At 39.4% G+C, this 20,200-nt stretch overlaps 1 protein-coding gene across 1 annotated transcript; it reads right to left on the bottom strand.

Moving 5' to 3' along the window:
- Positions 1 to 13,181: 13,181 nt before the first annotated feature.
- On the bottom strand, positions 13,182 to 14,394 carry LOC131683190 (adult cuticle protein 1-like). The gene is made up of 2 exons (XM_058965026.1): positions 14,327 to 14,394; positions 13,182 to 14,258 (listed from the first exon to the last, which is right to left on the bottom strand). Exons 1-2 carry the CDS (start codon positions 14,330 to 14,332, stop codon positions 13,956 to 13,958), a joined length of 309 nt encoding a protein of 102 aa, XP_058821009.1. The 5' UTR covers positions 14,333 to 14,394; the 3' UTR covers positions 13,182 to 13,955.
- Positions 14,395 to 20,200: the final 5,806 nt, after the last annotated feature.

Genomic DNA, 20,200 nt, shown 5'->3' with positions numbered 1-20,200 from the left:
AATGGGTTTTCGTTCTCACATGATATGAATGTTTACGAAAATTACCTTTAGTAAGTCTCGAACTGAGGTACCTTGCCTCGTCCTTCACGGTAAGTGCGCTGCGTTTGCTTCCTGGACTATATTGCATATGTTCGATTGAAATGAAATATGCCGAATATAATCATCAAGAAGAGTTGCGTAACAAACAAATCCACAGCATTACAATAGCATTATATCAGCTTTTTATATGCTCTATAATGGCATTAAATGCACTTGTAAAGCTTACATGCTTTAAAAATCCTTGAAGCATGTACGCGTTATATCAGCTTTATATACGCATATAGAGCAAGCTATAATGCTATATGTCGGCTGTGCAGTTATGCATTATTGATGCTAATAAAGAGCTTTATTGCGTTGTTAATGCTGTAATGGAGTTTCAATGCAACATCAGTACAAATGTATAGCCAATATAGTGCAATGGCTTAATGCTTATGGTTATTTGGGTAGAGCTTCCGCGCACGTCATTTTCCTACTGCATTCTATCGTTGAGCGCGATTCGATTATACATTTGCTAGTAGGATTCGTCGCGGTGCGGATGCGGGCGTATTCAATATGATTCTTAAAGTTCAGTTTGGGATCTAGATTAGTAATTTCGAAAAAGGCGTGAATATACTCCGAAATAGTAATTAGAGGTGAAGGATGATGACAAGTTTCAACCTGCGAGAAAGGAGCAATGGTTAAGGAAACATGTATTCGATAATTCTTGACTGGCAAAGCATAGATCGATCATAGAAGCGATCGCCCGCATCCCAATTAGTGTGGGCCACATTGCGAACCATCAAAGACCGGAGCTGGAACAGCGGGCTTACAGGAGGGACTAGTCCCACGAGCTACCGCTACTGAGAGAGCAGCCATCAGGGGCGGATCCAAAAAAAATTTCGGGAGGGGTCCGAATTTTCGATTTTAACATGAAAATTGTACAATTCGTAATACGTAATAATCGTATTTAATTAATATCAGTTTTGCTGGCCAAATTTTTTTGGAATGATTTTGAGTTTGAAACTAATATAAAATTTAAACTCATTTAAAAATTGTCAACAAATAGAATAGTATCGGAGGGGGTCCGGACCCCCAAGACCCTCCCTCTGGATTCGCCACTGGCAGCCATGGACAAGACACAGCAAGGGACGCTGCTCCTGTGAAGAAGTCTGCGACTAGTAGACGCCACACAGTGGGATCAATCCAAAAAACCTATTTTAATCCACCTAGCGGTGCAATTGTGCCTTTCTCAATCATGAATCACGAGAATGTGTGCGTTGTTTATATTCATTAAAAGCTTTTAAATGCATATATTACATTTTATTATTATACATCACATGACAACTATATACAGGAAAATAAATCATTATTCGAGTTCTAAAATTTTGAAAAAGAAAAAACAGCCACGGTAATATTGAACTAAAAAAAGGTGCAAAATCGGCAAAGTCCCAAAAAGTCGATTTTTATAAAAAAAAAAAATGTTTTCGAGATAACATAAAATCTCGACGTTTCATGCATTTTAAAGATGTTTGCCATCAAAAATACGAATTCGATTTCTGAAATTTCATGAGGTCCCCCCTTTGAAAAAAAAAAATTTGAGTTCCGGCTTATATGGGAATTTCATATGTGACCGGACGGTTTAGTCTATATTTCCGGAACCATATAAGCGATCCGTACGAAATTTTATAGACATCTATGGGGATATTATAGCTATCATTTGGGACTAAGCTTGTGAAAATCGGCCCAACCATTTCCGGGAAACTGATGTGAGTTCGTAAATTTTGAAAGATGGCCGCTTTTCCCGGGCACTTCCGGAACCGTTTATGGTGGTCAATGTAGTCAACGAAAGTTTGGTTGGCCGTCGGTGACCTAGAACAGCAAATTTAAGTTGTTTGAGAGACATTTTAGCGAAATTTTTACCTCTTTTGCTTTCATCGGAGTATCGGTTTGAATCACAATTTGCTATGTGATCGCACGCCACAACCTGTAACTCCGGAACCGGAAGTCGTATCGGGATGAAATTAAATAGCCATTTACAGGGACGCAATACCTTTCATTTGAGGCCAAGTTTAGTCGAATCGGTCTAGCCATCTCCGAGAAACCGATGTGACTGTTATTCTGAATTTAGATACTTCCGCCGGGGCTTCCGGAACCGAGGATGGTGGCCAATGTGGCCAAATAGACTTTGAATGGATGTTAGTGACCTAATACTACAAATCGAAGCAGTTGTGGTCGTATTTTGGAAAAATTTTCACCTTTATACATTCATTGCAGAATTTATTAAAATCGACATTTTCTGCGTGTTCGTACTTATCACCCTGTAAATCCGGAACCGGAAGTCGGATCCATTAGAAATTCAATAGCAGCCTATGGGAACGTTGCACCTTTCATTTGAGACTAAGTTTGTCAAAATCGGTTCAGCCATCTCTGAGAAAAATGAGTGACATTTTTGGTCACATACACACACACATACACACACACATACATACATACACACATACATACACACACACAGACATTTGCCGAACTCGACGAACTGAATCGAATGGTATATGTCACTCGGCCCTCCGGGCCTCCGTTAAAAAGTCGGTTTTCAGAGCAATTGCAATACCTTTCTATTGAGAAAGGCAAAAGGTGAGACATAACCTATTTGAGGCCTTAGATGTCATTTTAGAGCCAGCATTTCTTCTTAGAATGTGTTCACAATATTACTCTGCAATATTTTAAACAGAATATTTTTTGGTTGGACTAAAGTAGAGTACCCGAGCAAAAAAAATCAAGGCATTTTTTTAGAGGGTCGAAGTCTTTGACAAAGTTGTAGAATATTATTTTTTGAATAACTTCTTATAAAATACCACAGACATCAGACCTCATTTTTGAGGCAAAATTGTTGTTTTTTGTAAATATGACCAAAAATCAGTTTTTCGACTTTTCCTTGATAAAAACCTTAATTGGTTAATTTAATATGTTCTACAAACTTAGAGGTATCACTAAAATACAACTTTTTGTTGTAGGAACTAAAAATCAATATTTTGGCTTCTAAAACTATTTTTCGTATGAATTTGCTCTATTTTCATCAAAGATTTTAGTTTTTTGCGCGCTTTTGTGCAGACAAACTTCGTTTATCCCGACACTCTATTATACCTAGAATAAATTTAATATTACATGGAAACAGGATACAGTTGGATACATTTATATTATTTTTAATTTATATACATTATTAGCTATTAATACAATCTTACATTTTATACGTACCTACCAGCATGTAGAACATATTGACTTGATCAATTACGGTTACAATATGGAAAAGTGAAAAAAATATAAATTTTGAGGTTAAACTGCCAAAGAACAAAGATTTCGGCTCAAAAAATAAATCTACCATATATGGTATATGGTATTTTCAACAAAATTGTTCTAAATGCAATATTTGACAACTTTGCTGAAGACCTCAAACAATTCAACAAAATTTGATTTTTTTAGTCCGAGATTTCTACTTTAGTTTGACCAATAAGGTTAGTTCTACAAATTCATAAAAGCAGAACAATACCTATTGTAGGCCTTACACATTATAGAATCTAGGTGTCTGGAAAGATATTCACAATATAATTCAATCATATCTATTTTTTAGATGGTTGAGGACTTCAGCAAAGTTGTATTATATTCAATTTCGAACGTTTTTGTTGAAAATACTTAATCCCGGCCCGGAGGGCCATCTGTTATATACCATTCGACTCAGTTCGTCCAATTCAGCAAATGTCTGTGCGTATGTGAGTGTCTGTGTATGTATGTATGTATGTGACAAAAAATAAGCACATCGGTTACGCAGGAATGCCTTAACTGATTTTTTCAAACTTAGTCTCAAATGAAAGGTTCCCAACGGCTGCTATTGAATTTCATTAAATTCCAAGTTCCGGATACGGAGTTAAGTGTTTAAGAGTACGGACACACAGCAAATTAACATTATTGCCTTTCTCCTATAGAAAGGTTATGCAATCACTCTGCACATCGTCAACTTAATTTTTTTGACTTACATAGGCTTTCTGTATTTTAACAGGGTCGTAGTTAGTGGGATACGGTGAGGCCCTTCCACCCCACATCACTCACCATCCTTCCCTAAACCGTCCTTCCCTCATCAAGTACCCCTCTACGCGAATAAAATTTTCTAATTCCTCTATAATAAATTTTCCTAGTTGGTCTGAAAAACCAGTGCAAAATTTGGTTTGAAATGATTTTGAGTTGCGAAACTAATTTAAAATTTCTTAACAAGTTGAAAAATTTTAGCGGGGTCCAAATCCCCGAACCCTCCTCCTGGATCCGCCGCTGGTTCAAGTGTTTCCGCGTCGACATACAGCGACTCAAGTTCGTAGCTGTCGATTCATAGTACGGGTATGTAAATCGCACTGAATATTTAATAGACATTTCCACCATTATTTTAAACATGGCTACGGAGGAGAATGACCCTTAGGTTAACCCTCTATAATAAATAACATCTAACATCTATATCAAACATAACCAGCCATGGAATCGTAGTTTGGACAAATGAGAAAGGCACAAATGCATCACTAGGTGGATTAAAACGGTTTTTTTATTCCGATTAAAGAGGTTTTATCTTTAAAGTCATTCGCCTCTTCGGGTAAGAAAAATCTCTTATGAAAAGTTTCTAACCCTATGTGCGGGGTCGGGACTCGAACCCAGGTGCGCTGCGTACAAGACAATAGATTTACCAACTACGCTCCGCCCATCCCTGCCGAAATCTTTGTTCTTTGGCAGATTAATTTCAAAATTTGTATTTTTCTTAACTTTTTCATGTTGTAACTGTAATTGATCAACTCAATATGTCCTACATGCTTGTAGGTGCGTGTAAAATATAAGATTTTGGTAATAGCCAATAATGTATAGGAATTAAAAATAATATAAACACATTTTATGTTTTAAGCCGTCATAACGGTCACCCAAATAATGCGTCCAATTATATCCCGTTTCAATGTAGTATTAAATAATTTTTTGTATGCACAAAAAACAGAAATCTTCGATGAAAAAATAGCAATATGCAAAATAGTTTTAAAAGCCAAAATATTGATTTTACGTTATTAGTTCCTTCAACAAAAAGTTTTATTTTAGTGATACCTGCAAGTTTGTACAACATATTAAATTAATCAATTGAGGTTTTTAGCATGGAAAAGCCGAAAAACTGATTTTTTGGTAATATTCACAAAAAACAACAATTTTGCCGCAAAAATGAGATCTGATGTCTGTGGTATCTTAGAAGAAGTTATTCAAAACATAGTATTTTGTAACTTTGTCGAAGACATTAACCCTCAAAAAAAGATTGAAAAAACATTTTTTTTTGCTCGGGTACTCTGCTTTAGTCAAACCAAAAAATATTCTATTTAAAATGTTGCAGAATAATATGGGCAGCATTTTCGGCCAGCTCCAATACGATGACAAGATATTCTCTGCTGCCAGATAGACGAGTGCTCCAGCACCGACACGCTCGGCTTAGTGACCCTTTCTCTGCAAACGATGAACAGGAAACTGGAGACCACCACGAACCAAGCGGGATTTTTGCTTTTCCCTCACCTTTCCTCCTATACCGCTACCAGACGCATGTTTCCAGTACGGGTGTAACACACGAATGACGCCGCACTCGCATACGACCCCCGGTTTTGTACACGGTTCAGTTTGCGTTTGAAGCTAAATGGGCAGGCCATCGAAGGGAAAGAAGATTAACTCTCGCATCCTTCGCGTACCCCTTACAAACAGTGGATTTGGTTCAGTTTGCGTTCGAAGCCAAATGGACAGGCCATCGAATGGAATCAGTTCACTTGCATCGAGAAAGAAGAGGAGCTTCTATCAAAAACTATTCAAGATTTGCGGATCGGTACATGCAATTAGCGGTAATCAATAAGGAATGGCTTCAGTAAGATGATTAAAAATAGGGTTTTCCAGATCCGTCGGAAATGAAAATAATAGTTGGTGAAGGAAATGATGTTCAAATTGAATTTTTGGTTTACTGTTAGATAGCGCTGTTAAGGCCTAATTAGTTTTCCAAAGGAAAGGTTCTTTGGGTGGGAGGTTTTTGTTCCAATTGGCCCTCGTTACTAGCACAAACTATTTGTTACAGTAAGTTCACTGAGCCAGCTGAATCTTAATAATCACCTCTTCTCCCGATGTTGAAATGTAGTCTATCCAACAAGGTTAACTACTAGAAACCAACCATTCCATCCTGCAGATTAGCGGTTCGGTACATGAAATTAGCGGAAACCAATCAGGAAAGAGCTTCGGTCGGATGTTTTATAATCGTTTTTTTTATGTATGTATGCATTTTCCCACCCTTAGAAAATAAAAATAATAGTCGGCGGAGGAAAAGATTTTCAAATTTAATTCTTTTGAGTGGTTTGATAGCGCTAATAAGGGCTACTTAGTTGGCCAATGAAAATATTCTCCGGGTGGGAAATTGTTGTTCAAATTGGTCCTGATTCTTGGCACGGAGCTGCACAAATTAATCCACAAAAATGAATCCTAATAATTACCTATTCTCCTGGTGTTAACATACAGTCTTTGGAATCTGACAAGACTTGCTGAAACCGACTGACATCACAATTCGGCCATCGAATGGAATCAGTTCACTCCCACCGAGAAAGAGGTGCTTCGAACAAAATCAGTTCAAGATTTGCTCGGTGCATTCAATAAGCGGGAACAAAACACAAATGAGCATCGGTCAAAAGATTTAAAATCGGTTTTTTTTCATATGTGTATGCTATCTTTCACCTATCGGAAATGAAAATGATAGCCTCTGCAAGTAACACGTAAGGACCCAAACTGATACAGCCACCACCCATGTACAGCTCACAAATATTTCCTTCTCGGTATTGCACAGCCCTCTGTTCGCACCAAGCAGCCAATTACGATAGCAACAAATCAGTAACGGACCTATATTTAAAACTTTTCGTCATTGAAGTGTTCGGTTGGTGTACCGTATTGACGGCTCTGACCGTGATGCGCTGAAAATTTTCGCCATTCCCGAGTAGATTTGGAAAGATTTTTCAAGACACAATTTTTTCGTTATTAATGCATTATACGTACTCCAAATTTTAATACAACTTTGCTGAACATATTTTCGACAAAATGGCCCATACATCAAATCATTCGGTTAAGTATAATGAAAGTTATTAATGTTCAAAATCTTACGCGGCTGCCACAGCCGATATTTTAATATATAATATACAACTTCGTCGCTTCATCGAATCCGTTTGGTCTTCAAGCATGCAGCGTTATTCCGTTAGTGTGCAGCGTTACTCCGTCAGGTAACATTTGCAGCAGTATATGCCCTGCTGAAGCTTCGACTGGTACTGCTCGCCTTTTAAGTAGTGATAACTTCCAGGCGTGCGTGACGTCATCCGATCATCAAAGCTTTGTCGCTTCATCAGATTTGCTTGGTCTTCAAGCCTGCAGCCTTACACCGTTAGGTGATCATCTTTGGAGTGATGTGGGGGAATTTGAGGAATTGACTCTCGACGCAGACTTGAATGGTAAATTGACGATTTATCACTAGAACGTCCGAGGCCTACGCACAAAAATCGACGAAGTTTTCATAGCAATCTCTTCCTCCCATTACGATGTAATTGTTCTCACCTAGACTTGGTTAGATGATAGAATTCATTCTCGTCAGCTTTTTGGTGATTCATATGCTGTCTATAGAAACGATCGCAGTTTTGTGAACAGCCGTAAATCACGCGGAGGGGGCGTACTCATAGCCTATCTACTGCATTGAATAGTTTTGTTGATCCAACACCTGTTGATCTTTCGCTTGAACAGCTGTTCGTTAAACTGAAATTACATGATCGTTTTGTCAGCGTAGGTGTAATTTACTTACTACCAGATCGTAAAAGTGATCTGGTCAGTGCAAACAACCATGTGCGATCAATTGATGCTGTTTTTTCTTGCCTTGGAAGTAATGACTGCGCATTATTGTTTGGAGACTACAATCAGTCTGGCCTCATTTGGGACACACATGACAATGTCGCACCAGTAGTCAACGTACTTCGATCTTACATTTCTACCGCTTGCGCTGCGCTATTAGATGGAATCAGCTTCAACTGTCTCACACAAATTAATAGCGTGGAAAACCTTTATGGTCGTATCCTGGACTTTGTCTTATTGAATGAGACTGCACTTGCCGACTGTCAGATCCGCGAACCTGCCGAATCCATCTCTGTGATTGATGCAAATCATCCACCAGTAGAAGTTATCAGTCTGCCGAAACCTGTTATTTTTGAGGATATCCCGAACGATCTTGGTTTTGACTTTCACCGAGCTGATTTCTTGGGACTTGCATCATCACTCCTTCATACAGATTGGCATTCACTTGAGGGTACAGAAGATATTGACTCCGCCAATGAATATTTCACTGCCGTGATTAATGCTCTCATGGCTGATTATGTTCCTTTGCGTAGGCCAGCTCGTAAGCCACCGTGGGGTAATGCACATCTACGATATCTTAAACGGCTCAGATCTAAGGCACTTCGATTGTATTGCCGTACACGCTGTCGTTTCGCCAAATATCTTTTGCGCAAGCGGGTAATAATTATCGATCTTATAACCTTCTCTTGTACAAACGCTACTCCATTCGAACACAAGCAAACCTGCGCAGTAATCCCCGACAGTTTTGGAAATTTGTGAACTCCAAGCGAAAGGAGAACGGTTTACCTACTGATATGTTTTTGAAGGAGCAGACTGCCAATCTGGCTTCGGAGAAGTGTGACCTATTCGCTACTCACTTTAAAAGCGCATTCAATGAAACAATTTTATCTGCAGATCAAATTGCGCACGCTTGTAGATACACTCTATTAAATATATGTCCTTTGAGAAGTTTCACTGTTACAGAATGGCAGGTTATTGCAGCAATCAACAAGCTAAAATATTCAGTCACTCCTGGTCTTGACGGTATACCTTCATGTGTTCTCAAGAAATGCGCGAATGTACTAATTTTACCGCTGACAACTCTATTCAACAGCTTCTTCAGGCAGTGTCGTTATCTTTCCAGCTGGAAAAGATCAATTATGAATCCTGTATTCAAAAAAGGAGATCGGCGAAATGTTGAAAATTACAGAGGAATTACATCGTTGTGTGCCTGCTTCAAAGTTTTTGAGATCATAATGAACGATGTGCTCTCTGCGTCCTGCCAAAGCTACATTTCCCCTGATCAACACGGATTCATCCCAAAAAGATCAACTTCCACGAATCTCGCTCAATTCGTGTCATTCTGCTTATGTAATATGGACGCTGGTGCTCAGGTTGACACTGTATACACCGACTTGAAATTAGCATTTGGCAGAGTTGGTCACGCAATACTTTTGGAACGACTGAAGTTATTAGGAATGTCTCTTGATCTGATCCGTTGGCTCGAATCATATCTGAGAGATCGAACAATTGTAGTAAAAATTGGATGTGTGTTCTCTGCCCCTTTTACGAACAACTCGGGTGTTCCCCAAGGAAGTAACTTGGGCCCACTCTTATTCACACTCTTTATCAATGATCTAACCACGGTATTACCTCAGGGTTCTCGTATATTCTACGCTGATGACGTTAAATTATACATGATCGTCAGGTGCATCAAAGATTGCTTAGCTTTACAACAGTTCTTGGACACTTTCAATGACTGGTGCTCCTTAAACTCGCTTACAATTAGTATTCACAAATGCAGTGTAATATCGTATCATCGCAAGCACAAGCCAATTTCGTACGACTACTGTATTGGAGATCAACATCTTGAGCGTGTACGACAAGTGTGACCTTGGAGTCACTTTGGATTCTGCACTCACTTTCCGACCTCACTTCGACGATATCATTAACAAGGCAAACCGCCAGATGGGATTCATGTTTCAAATTTCGAATGAATTTAACGACCCTCTTTGTCTTCGCTCACTGTACTGCGCATTGGTACGGTCGATATTGGAATCTAACTCAATAATATGGTGTCCGTATCAAGCAACATGGATAGCAAGAATTCAATTCAAAGAAAATTCGTTCGTTATGCATTAAGACAAGACGCCTTTCGTGGCAGGACCCTATTAATCTTCCGCCGTACGAAGACCGCTGTAGATTATTAGGTCTACACACGCTTGAAACGAGAAGGAGAGTAGCTCAAGCTGTTTTCGTCGCTAAGACTCTTCTAGGTGAGTTAGATACGCCGGAATTATTAGGTCAACTCCACATCTATGCACCAGAACGTGTGCTCCGTCAACGAAGCTTTTTGCTGTTGGAACATAGGAACTCCCTATATGGTGGTCATGATCCGATTCGTTTCATGTCTGCCATATTCAACGAGGTGTTTGCGGATTTAGATTTCAACGTGTCATCCACCACTTTCAAGAACCGGCTGATAAGGAGTCTCTGACTTGACAGTTATTTACCGACGACTTTTTAATCTGTAGTTTTATTTGCTGTTTTTCTTTTATATATATTTTTTTTACTTTTTCTTTACTTTTTGTATTAGCCTGTTTTGTTGCATTTTTTCTTTTATATTTATTGTTAAGCTATTATTGTTATTGTTAAGTTCTGTATTGAAAAGATATGGGGTTTTTATGCCAATTTGGGAAGAGTTAATGTTTCACTCAAATTGGCTTTTCCCCATCCCCACATTCATTAAGACCAACCAGGTCAGATGATAAATAAATAAAAATAATAGTTCAAAATAATATTTTGATACGGGACCCCTATATTGCAAGTTTAAATGTGTTCTACATTAAAATTAACGACATGTCGACACCTGGATCAGACAGTGTCCAAAATTTTTGGTGAAAGAAGCTGACCGTTGTAAATCACACGATGGCTCTTTGTTTCAACAGGGCACTACGCCAACCGCGTTTACTGCCGAATTTCATCACCCGTGGTACCACAATTCTCCTCCCCTAAGGAAAGCAGATCCTTCAAAGTAGATTGGTCGAGACTGGTGGCTACCAGATCAACGAAAGCGAGATGATTCGGGACATGGTTCGTGGCCAATCATTTAAGTATCTCGCACTCGGGAAGTTACCCCGTATTTGCCACATCGATATCAAGCTAGATCCCTAAGATATGTTCTTGAGCCGAGGGAACTGTGTCTTGAAGTTTTCCCTGAATGCGGGGAAAAGTTCAAAGCAATCAACATTTTTGTTAACCTACAGTTTTGGCGTCATCACATGGAACCCCTGGAAGATCTTGAGAGAAAATTGAGGAAGGGGCTGAAGACATTCACATTGTCACGGAATGAAGGGGGACGAACAATAGTCAACAACACCACACCACAACACCACCAAAACATAGTGGAAATAAATGGAAGAAAACCTTTGAAATACTTTGTACATTCCACTAAGACCTCCGTTCGCGTATATATTGTGAACAACACCACGTATCGCAGGTGAGCCGACTGTAAGAATGTAAGAATACTTTGTGGTAAGTGCCAACCGGCATGGAGTAGCGCGTTTCACCTAGCGCAAGTTAACATGATAATCACTCAGAACAGGATAATGCCAACGACGAATTGCAGGAGGTATGCTTGGAACCAAGACGTCGTGGATAATACTGGATTTTTCATTCACCGCATGAGACCATCAACCACATTATGGAGGTTAAGGTTTTGAACCAGCAAGTGCCACTGTAACGCAAATAAATATCTCGTGTGGCAGGCCATCTGCTCCTGTGGCTCGAAAAGCAACAGTTACATTGCAACTGGGACCATCAACCAGGAAAGGTATGTACAAAATGGCCTGGAAAAACGTGGGTTGCCTTTCCTTAAGCAATATAATTGCACTATGCCAGCGGTTCTCAACCTTTTTCGCACCACGGACCCCTTGGAAATCACCTTGGGTTGCTGCAGACCTCCATGGTTAAATATCAATTTTGCATACTAACAATATATTATTTTCAGTCTGTTAAGAAACAAGAATTTAATTTTCAATATCCACTCAGAAAAAATGTTTTTCTTCGGTACCCCTAGTAACGACTTCACGGCACCCTAGGGGTCCGTGGACCCCATGTTGAGAATCACTGCGCTATGGTATGTTTCTACTTAGTGGAGAAACATTTAGGTTCAAACTATTTTTCTTCGCAAAGGCTGTACACACACGAGACGAGATTCATTCTACTCTTGGAACGCTCGTATGTGTGGCTCTGCGTGACTGATTTTTTAGTACATAATGAATGTATAAATAAATTATTATCTTGCATTCAAAATAACCTTTGGTTTGAGCACTTTGCACCAGATGCCCCCTTAAGTGCACATCTATAACTAAATTAGACTAGATTTGGCAGCATTTTTCCATAACGAAAAAAGAGCTATGGAGTGGCGTGCCGCGAATTACATCTAGGTGGTGCCCAAAAACATGAACCATCCCAACAAGCCATAACTCCGCCCAATAGAAAAAAACATTAGGCAATCGTCAAACGGAACGTCATGAAGAAGCGCAAGGCAGTTGTCAGCGAGATGCAGTCTAAGGCAAACTGATGACCAAGTAGGCTGTGCAAAACTTGACGGAAGGAGTATAACGAAAGTCCCGGCAAGTCGCCTTCGCCTCAAAGGAAGTTTGAGTCAGTATTTTTTCTTTGTTATGTATAAAGTGTTCTTGCAAATGAAACATGATCTGATTTTTTAATGAAATGTTTAACCGATTTGTACAAATTTTTGTTTGATCAATTTTTGATCGTAACGTCTTTTATAATAAAATGCACTTGCACTTCGCTATCAAAACAGACACTAGTATTTCGACGATACGAACACTGAAGAAGACTATTAGTCTTATCCGAAATACTAGTATCTGTTTTGATAGTGAAGTTAAAGTGCATTTTATTATAATATACAAAGTGGAATTAAAAGACATCTATCTTACATGTGTTCAATAAATAAGATTTATTGAATAGCCCCCAGGCTGTTGTACTTGTACCGTTTATCACTTTACCCTACTCCACTTTTAAGACTACCAACAAACTCGATTACAAAAAGTTTAAAGAGCACAGCCAAAATCAACCCAAAATATCCGATTGCTTCCGCAGTGGCCCTGGCCCATGTTCACCGCTCCGTGACACTCGTTCGTAGCACGATCAGTGGTACGTAGCATGTATCATAAAATAACTGTCTTCCATCGAAGCCTACTATTGCTTTAAAGCCTACTCAGCACCGAGAAGATCTAGTGACTGCGAGACGTATTTCCTAAGCTTGATATCCGGATTTTCACTTTCCGTTATGATCGTCCACATAAAAAGTGTTTACTGACCGTCACGGGGTTGCACAGTTCTTCAGGTTGCGTTGGTGTTAAGTTGGCTATTATTTGGCTAGTCAAAAAAAGTTTTAGTTCTTTGTGAAGATGAGAGTATGATCAAATTTCTACTTATTGTTATCAGTTACCTATTAGCAATTTTAATTTTTAGGTGATAATTTTGATGGCCGCCTTCGCAGTAGTTGTAACAGTCGAAGGATTTTACCACACACCAAATATCTTCGATCTGTATTACTCGGATGTTTTCAGTGATCAACTCCACTACCCACTGACAGATTGGTATCCAAACCAGGCAAACAATTATTATCAGAGTCCGTTGTCTTGGGATCTGTATAATCCCGAACCTCGCTATATGAACTACATAGCGACTCCGAACTCACTGATCAATTACATTCCGGTGCGACCAGATTCTCACATGACCCCGAATGTGTTCGTGGACGGACGCGGCTATAGCACTAATCGATACGTAGCTCCCAGTATGATGAGAAAATATTTGGCGATGAACCCACGATGAATGGAGCTTCTTCACTTGTTTCTAATTAGTTCAATTATTATTTATGTAGAGGAATAAAGATTTATTCGAAAACTCTTGCGCACTGATAGTGTAGAAAGAAATTACATCGATAGAGGGGAGCTTGTTTTCATTTCATCAGAGTACCGGAGAGTGAGAGATCGACAGTTCTAGGCAGTTCCAGGAGCCAGGGCTAGGTTCAACTGCTGCTGGTTGATGGCATGGCCGGGCAGCGGTGCAACGTGGACGGCTCCTCGTGTGGCGGTGACGGATGTGGCAACTGGGGCAGGTTCAGCCGAAGCATCAACGGCCACTACTGGAGCGGGAGCAGGAACTCCAACTGGCCATCCCACAGGCCACGCCGCATGCCAAGGTGCAGGCCAAGGCGCAGACCAGGGTGCGGGCGCCCATGGCCACACCGGGTTTGCTTCTGCTGCCAACGTCAGAGCAAGCACAACAAACAGGGCTGCGATCTGGGAGTAAATTCAATAGTTAGACACTGATTCTTTAGCACAAACGCTGGATGGTCCTGAACACTCACTTTCATTTTGGTTTTTTTTTATTTACAACTAAGATTTTTGGCTTCCTAGCAAGAGAACGTACCAACTAACTGTGACACCAATTGACGCCTAGAACTAGCTTTTATAGTCAACTCCAGGAACTGCACAACTCCAGACCAGAATCAGAACCTGACCCATTTCTTTTCCTAGTGCAAGTTTTTAGCACCCTCGCTGATTAAGATATTAACACTACGTAATTTCTCACTCTCGCCGCGTAAGCGTGTTTTATTTTCAAATAAGAATTCAGCACCAGCCCAGTATTTGCCCCAAGCTAAATCAGAACGAAAATAATATATCAACGCATTCCACGCTGCTGGCTCTGGTGCACTGATAGTAAATATTAGCTGATAATTGGATCAGGCTGCGCGTTCGATCAAAAACCGGTGTAACACCGTTTGGTTGCAGCTGACTGATAGTTGGTGGCTTTATGTAAATAAGTACGAACTATAGTTTACAAGACCATGTATTTTACTTCTTACGATCTCGCTTATTCATTGATAGAAAAGATCGGGGATTTAGTTTATAATCCATATTAAAGAGGATGGCTTCAATAGTCTAGCATTAGTATTTCATATCCACTGCTAATTTTTGATTTTTAATTTAATCGAATGTGTTCAATGATTTATCGCCAATAAAACCGACCAATCTGTAACGACTTTCCTGTAACTATTGCTGGATCTAAAAACACTAAACTTATCCTCACCTGCTTTGCAAATCACTCAACAAAGTAACTCCTGTGAAATGAAAAACGGCATCAACTATGCTACAAATATGACATAGTAGCACTTAACCTTATCAGAGATATTATCATATAAATTAAAGAAATAGAAAAAATTACGTGTTCAAAGTTACGACCCACTTTAAACAAACAACCAAGATAATCCAGCAGCACTTTTCACTTTCAATAGAATGCCGATCCACCCCGAAGCATTCTAATCTCCTCCGCTCGTTTACCTTCGTTCGTAATCTGATTATATCCATCCATTAGTTCCATCCAATCTATGGGCAATATTCATCGAACAATACAAAGTCAAGACCAGACCAGCAGAAAAACCAGATGCGGATATAACAACCAACCCACAACCTAGGTACCAACAATTGTGCAATCGCGTGGTGGAATGTTCCAGTTCAGGTTCGAGATAAGGGCTGAATCTGACTGGCGGCGGCGGCGGCTCTTGTTTGTTGCAGGAAAATTACAAAATATAAGCGCGTAGGTTTCAATCGAAACGGAACCTGGCGGCCGGCGCAAGGTTTGTCAATGAGACAGAACCCAGACGCAGGATTGTGGAGAGACTCCGCCAGGTTGTCTGGTAATTCATTCACTTGAGGTGCAGTTCCGAGAGACAGTGGAAAGTTCGTTTACTTTTTCTTACTAGACAACTTACATCTGTTGTGTTACTATAAGACAGGAGGTGATTTATGCTGATTTCGTCACTGAATCTATATAACGTATCGAACGGCGGCGTTTGGGCAGGTCAGGGCATGATAAATGATTTCAGAAAAATCATCCGTAATAACGCAATATGCTCTGATGTGATTACAGACGCCAACAGTATTAACTGCTTGATGGCTCTTATTATTAATTTTGTATATTTATATAATGCGCAATATGAATACCGTAAATACACCAGCCCCGTACAGCACATTTTCATTGACTAAGCCGCCAATATTCTTCCGAAGCTGCACGAGATACATATGGTCGGTGTTAAGTCAGACCGGACTAAGTCGCAAAACATCAAAAAATGAGTTAATGGCAACACTGGTTAAAGAATTTCTTCAGCTACATACAACTTTTGCCAGATTTGAAATATGTAACCATAAATAAGAATTATGGCAAAAAATAATTTCAAATTATAACGTAGAGAATGCTGCGATTCAAACTTTAAACCCGTGTTTCTCGAAATCAATATTTTGTCACTTAGTCCGGTCTGACTTAACACCGACCATATTTCTGTCTGGCACTCCAGGAGTTGTGTGAATGGCACATTAAACAAGTAGGCGCTGGTATTCAAAGGCGATTTCGCTTAATTTTTAGAGTGACGTGCACTCAGTACATTAGTGCGCCTTCCGAGTGTAAACACCGATATTGAATGATTTTATAACAGTTGATGTACACATTCATTTCCGTCCGGTTTATCGCATGAATTTTAGTTTCAGTATATGGAAGAAGAAGTAAAAGATTCATATTTCTCATATAAATTTTGCATTCATACTGCAGAGAAAACAACAATTTTATGCTTATTTTTTTTCATATCCTGAAATTAAAATTCATGCGATAAACCGGACCGAGATGAAATTGAACATCAGTTGTTAGAAAATCATTCAATATCAGGAGACTATTCAATACTAATAATTAAGCGAATAACGTTGCGTGTGCTAGCGTACATATGACTTCGCGTACACAAATTCAATTTCGTAACCGTTCACATATTCGCGTGTGTTCTAGGATGGTCACGCGGACCGTCATTCTGATATTTAGTTTTCGGTGTACGGTTCATATTGTGATAGGGAATGAGTTACCCCATATCACTAGAGTTCCCGTGTCATGTGTTGTCCTGTGGATTTGACAGTTTTCTTATTTGTTGGTGCAATTGAAGGCATGAAGCTGCACTGCTAGTACCGAGGATGGAGACTTGGATGGAAACGAACGATTCATGGTCGCGCGAGCGCGGGAGTATGTAGGTTCACGCTTGAGACCATGTTTGAAAATTTATAAGTGCTGAGACGTTCACGTGATCACCGGGATGTTATCATGTTTTCGAGATCGTGGGTGAAGGTTGCGTGGATGATCGCGAAGAGTTCAAGCGTTTGTATGCTAACATAGTTAGTGACGAACCACGGCAATAGACAGACGTCCGATTACAAGTTTTTTCGGGACTGTTTTCCCCCACTAGAAAAGCGTTTCAGTGCGCACGTGTGATGGCAAGCTAAGACCGTCGAAAGGTACCGAGCCAGCAGTGAAAATTTCGGTATCAGTTCGCCAACAGGGGTAAGCTAACTGTTAAGGAGTGTATTCGCTTCCCTGGCTAAACGACAAGGAACTGTGACATCGGCCGTTCTGGCTGTAGAGGATAAGTCAAACGAGCCAAACTCTCCTCTACAGCTAATCGCCAAGGAGAACGAAGCAGGGCGGACAAAGGTTCCCCCTGGGAAGATCACTGCGGTTACTTTTGGGATCGTTTACGGCGAGTAGACGATCCGGTGATTTATCACCACCGTCGCTAGGGAGGTTCCAACAAAAGAGCAAAGCTCATATCCCTAGCTAGTTGTTAAGGACTGCTGCCGGAGCAGCCAACGCAAATCAGGAGAACTTGGCCGTTGGTGATGAACATGGTGATGTACAATTTCATCTTGGACCGGTTTAGCGCGAAAATTTTTGTTTCATAATATGGAAGAAGAAGTTAAAGATACACATTTTTCATACAATTGTTGCATTACCCGGTTGAAAATCTTCAAAAATTTCATACTACAGTGAATGCAGCAATTTCATACATCTTCTCCTTATTCTGAAGCTAACATTCTTAAAATAAACCGGACTGAGATGGAATTGTACGTTATATGTTAGAAAATCATTCAATCTCGGGTTAACCTTCCGGCAGACGCGCTAACTAATACACACAGAAAATCAAGCGAAAACATCCTTGAATACCACCACGTTCACCTAACTTCGGGAGTGCCAGACACAAAGATTTCAACAGTGTACAACTTCTGAGCAGGATGCTTACGGATTTATCACCGTTTAAAAGAAAAAATACAGCACTTTCATCATAATTTATGATATAAAAATAGTTGTTACCCATTATATTAGAGTGAGGTCAAGTAGGTCAGTGTTTTGCGAGCTCGTGCGATGGTATTTTTACACTAACTTTGACAAATAAGCACTCGTTGGAAAGGTTATACAAATAAATAAAACAATGTGTACGCCTAGAAAATCAGCTGTTCAACTTTTATTTGAGGAGTATGAATCCTGCAAATTATTTAAAAATAATGACACAAATAATCCATTGACGTCATTCAGGAAAGAAAATGAGGAAGTGGCAAATTATGTGAAAAATCATGAAACCGCGGAAGAAAATGTTGAAAGCCGTGTTTTTCAGCAACTACGTTTGTTTTTGTACTTGTGAATGACTTCTTCGGTGGCCTCGTCGTCGCCGGAATGTGGAATGGAAGTTGTGCATTACGGCTCACGTGATTGCTTAGCTGTGGGTTGCCCACGTTTGCGCTTCGGAGTTCTTTTGGATTCCATTTCCTTCATATTTTTATCGATTATCCACACCTTAAATTATTATATTGTTAACTCACGCAAAATATCTGTCGAAATTTCACTGCTGAGGAGCAATGAAATTGCGACTATCGTGCCCCCAATGAAACAATTTTTATGCCTGATTTTTTTCAAATCCAAAAATATCTAAAACCAACACAAACTACGTGTTCAGCAATAATTTTTACTTAAAAAAACTCACTTGACATTTTTCAACATTGATTTAACGTACTGTACTGAGGACGAGAGACAATGCATAACATAACAAATACAGCTGATCCACGGTTACGGCCGAAATGACAGCCGTTAACGATGTTCTCTACCATGTAGCTAATTCACAGAACACGAGTGACCTCTGCAACAACATAGCAAAGATAATGCCCTACACCTATTCTACCCCCATACCTATTGGACCCCATTCTACTCTAAAGTTATATTGATTTAAAAACATGGAAAAATAAACACAACTCTTTTCAAACTACCCTCAGCGATTTAGTCTTTTCAGCAAAGCTGTGTATTTTGTTGCAATAAATATGTTTCTGAGACTTGTAATTACGAGAAATCATAAACAAAAATGTTGGGTTTAAAAATTTGAGGAGTTCACTATGAAAAAAGTCCTATAAATCGATAACTATAAGTGATAGAGATTTTTCCAGCAAAATTTATGAAAATGTTCTCCGCTACAATTTTCTAGAAGACACTTTTGCGCTATCTTCGTTTAAAAGTTAAATTTTCTATAGCCAACTATGATAAATTTATTCAAAAAGGAATATCGCCAAAATATAGAATTCTTTACACATAAATGTGTATACTTTTAGCTCCATCGAATTAAAAATTTGCTATACACTCTCCTATTTTAAACATAATTCATTGAAGGTTATTTACCAAAAACAAATTTCCAAATTCAAGTTCAACACCATGCTCTCTGCTATATTTTTCAAAACTAATATATTGTTTTCATCAAGGGTAGCGTCTGGTGTAAAGTGCTCAAACCGAAAGTTATTTTGTTTTGTCATTTTGAAGGCAAGGCAACAATGAATCTTTTAAGTTAAAATTTATTTATACATTCATTGTGCACGAAAAAAAATATTTTCCTTCACGCAGAGCCACACATACGCGCGTTCCAAGAGTAGACGTCCAACCATTTCGTCGAGGAGCGCCGCTCTCTTTACGATAACTCTTGAAAAAATTTCCTGACACAGGAAATTCAATAAGATTTGTAAAGCTTGGACTTGCAGTCAATTCGTGAATTAGTTCTTGAGTTATCATGTTCGCCAATTTGAAAAACACAGTTTCGAGAAAAATGCTACTAAAGCTGTCTATAGATTGAAATCTGCGCGTGTTACAGCAAATACACGAGAGGAACGTTCAGCTCTTTAAAACAAAAGAAGTTCGGCATGGCCACCAACATTTCGGGACACTACTCTAGAGATTCAATACTAACAATTAAGCGAATAAAAAATAAGTCGATTTTTATAATTTATAAGTGCTGAGATGTTCATGTTATCATCGGGATGTTACTTTGCGTGGATAAATTATTTTCTTTAACCGTTCGGCCATTCGCGTGCTCTTCTCTTGAATTATCGCGCTCGGA

Source organism: Topomyia yanbarensis, chromosome 2 (assembly GCF_030247195.1).
Source record: "Topomyia yanbarensis strain Yona2022 chromosome 2, ASM3024719v1, whole genome shotgun sequence".
Taxonomy (NCBI): Eukaryota; Metazoa; Arthropoda; class Insecta; order Diptera; family Culicidae; genus Topomyia; species Topomyia yanbarensis.
The sequence above is the reverse complement of the archived record's forward strand: the minus strand, read 5'-3'. Positions and strand labels throughout refer to the sequence as shown.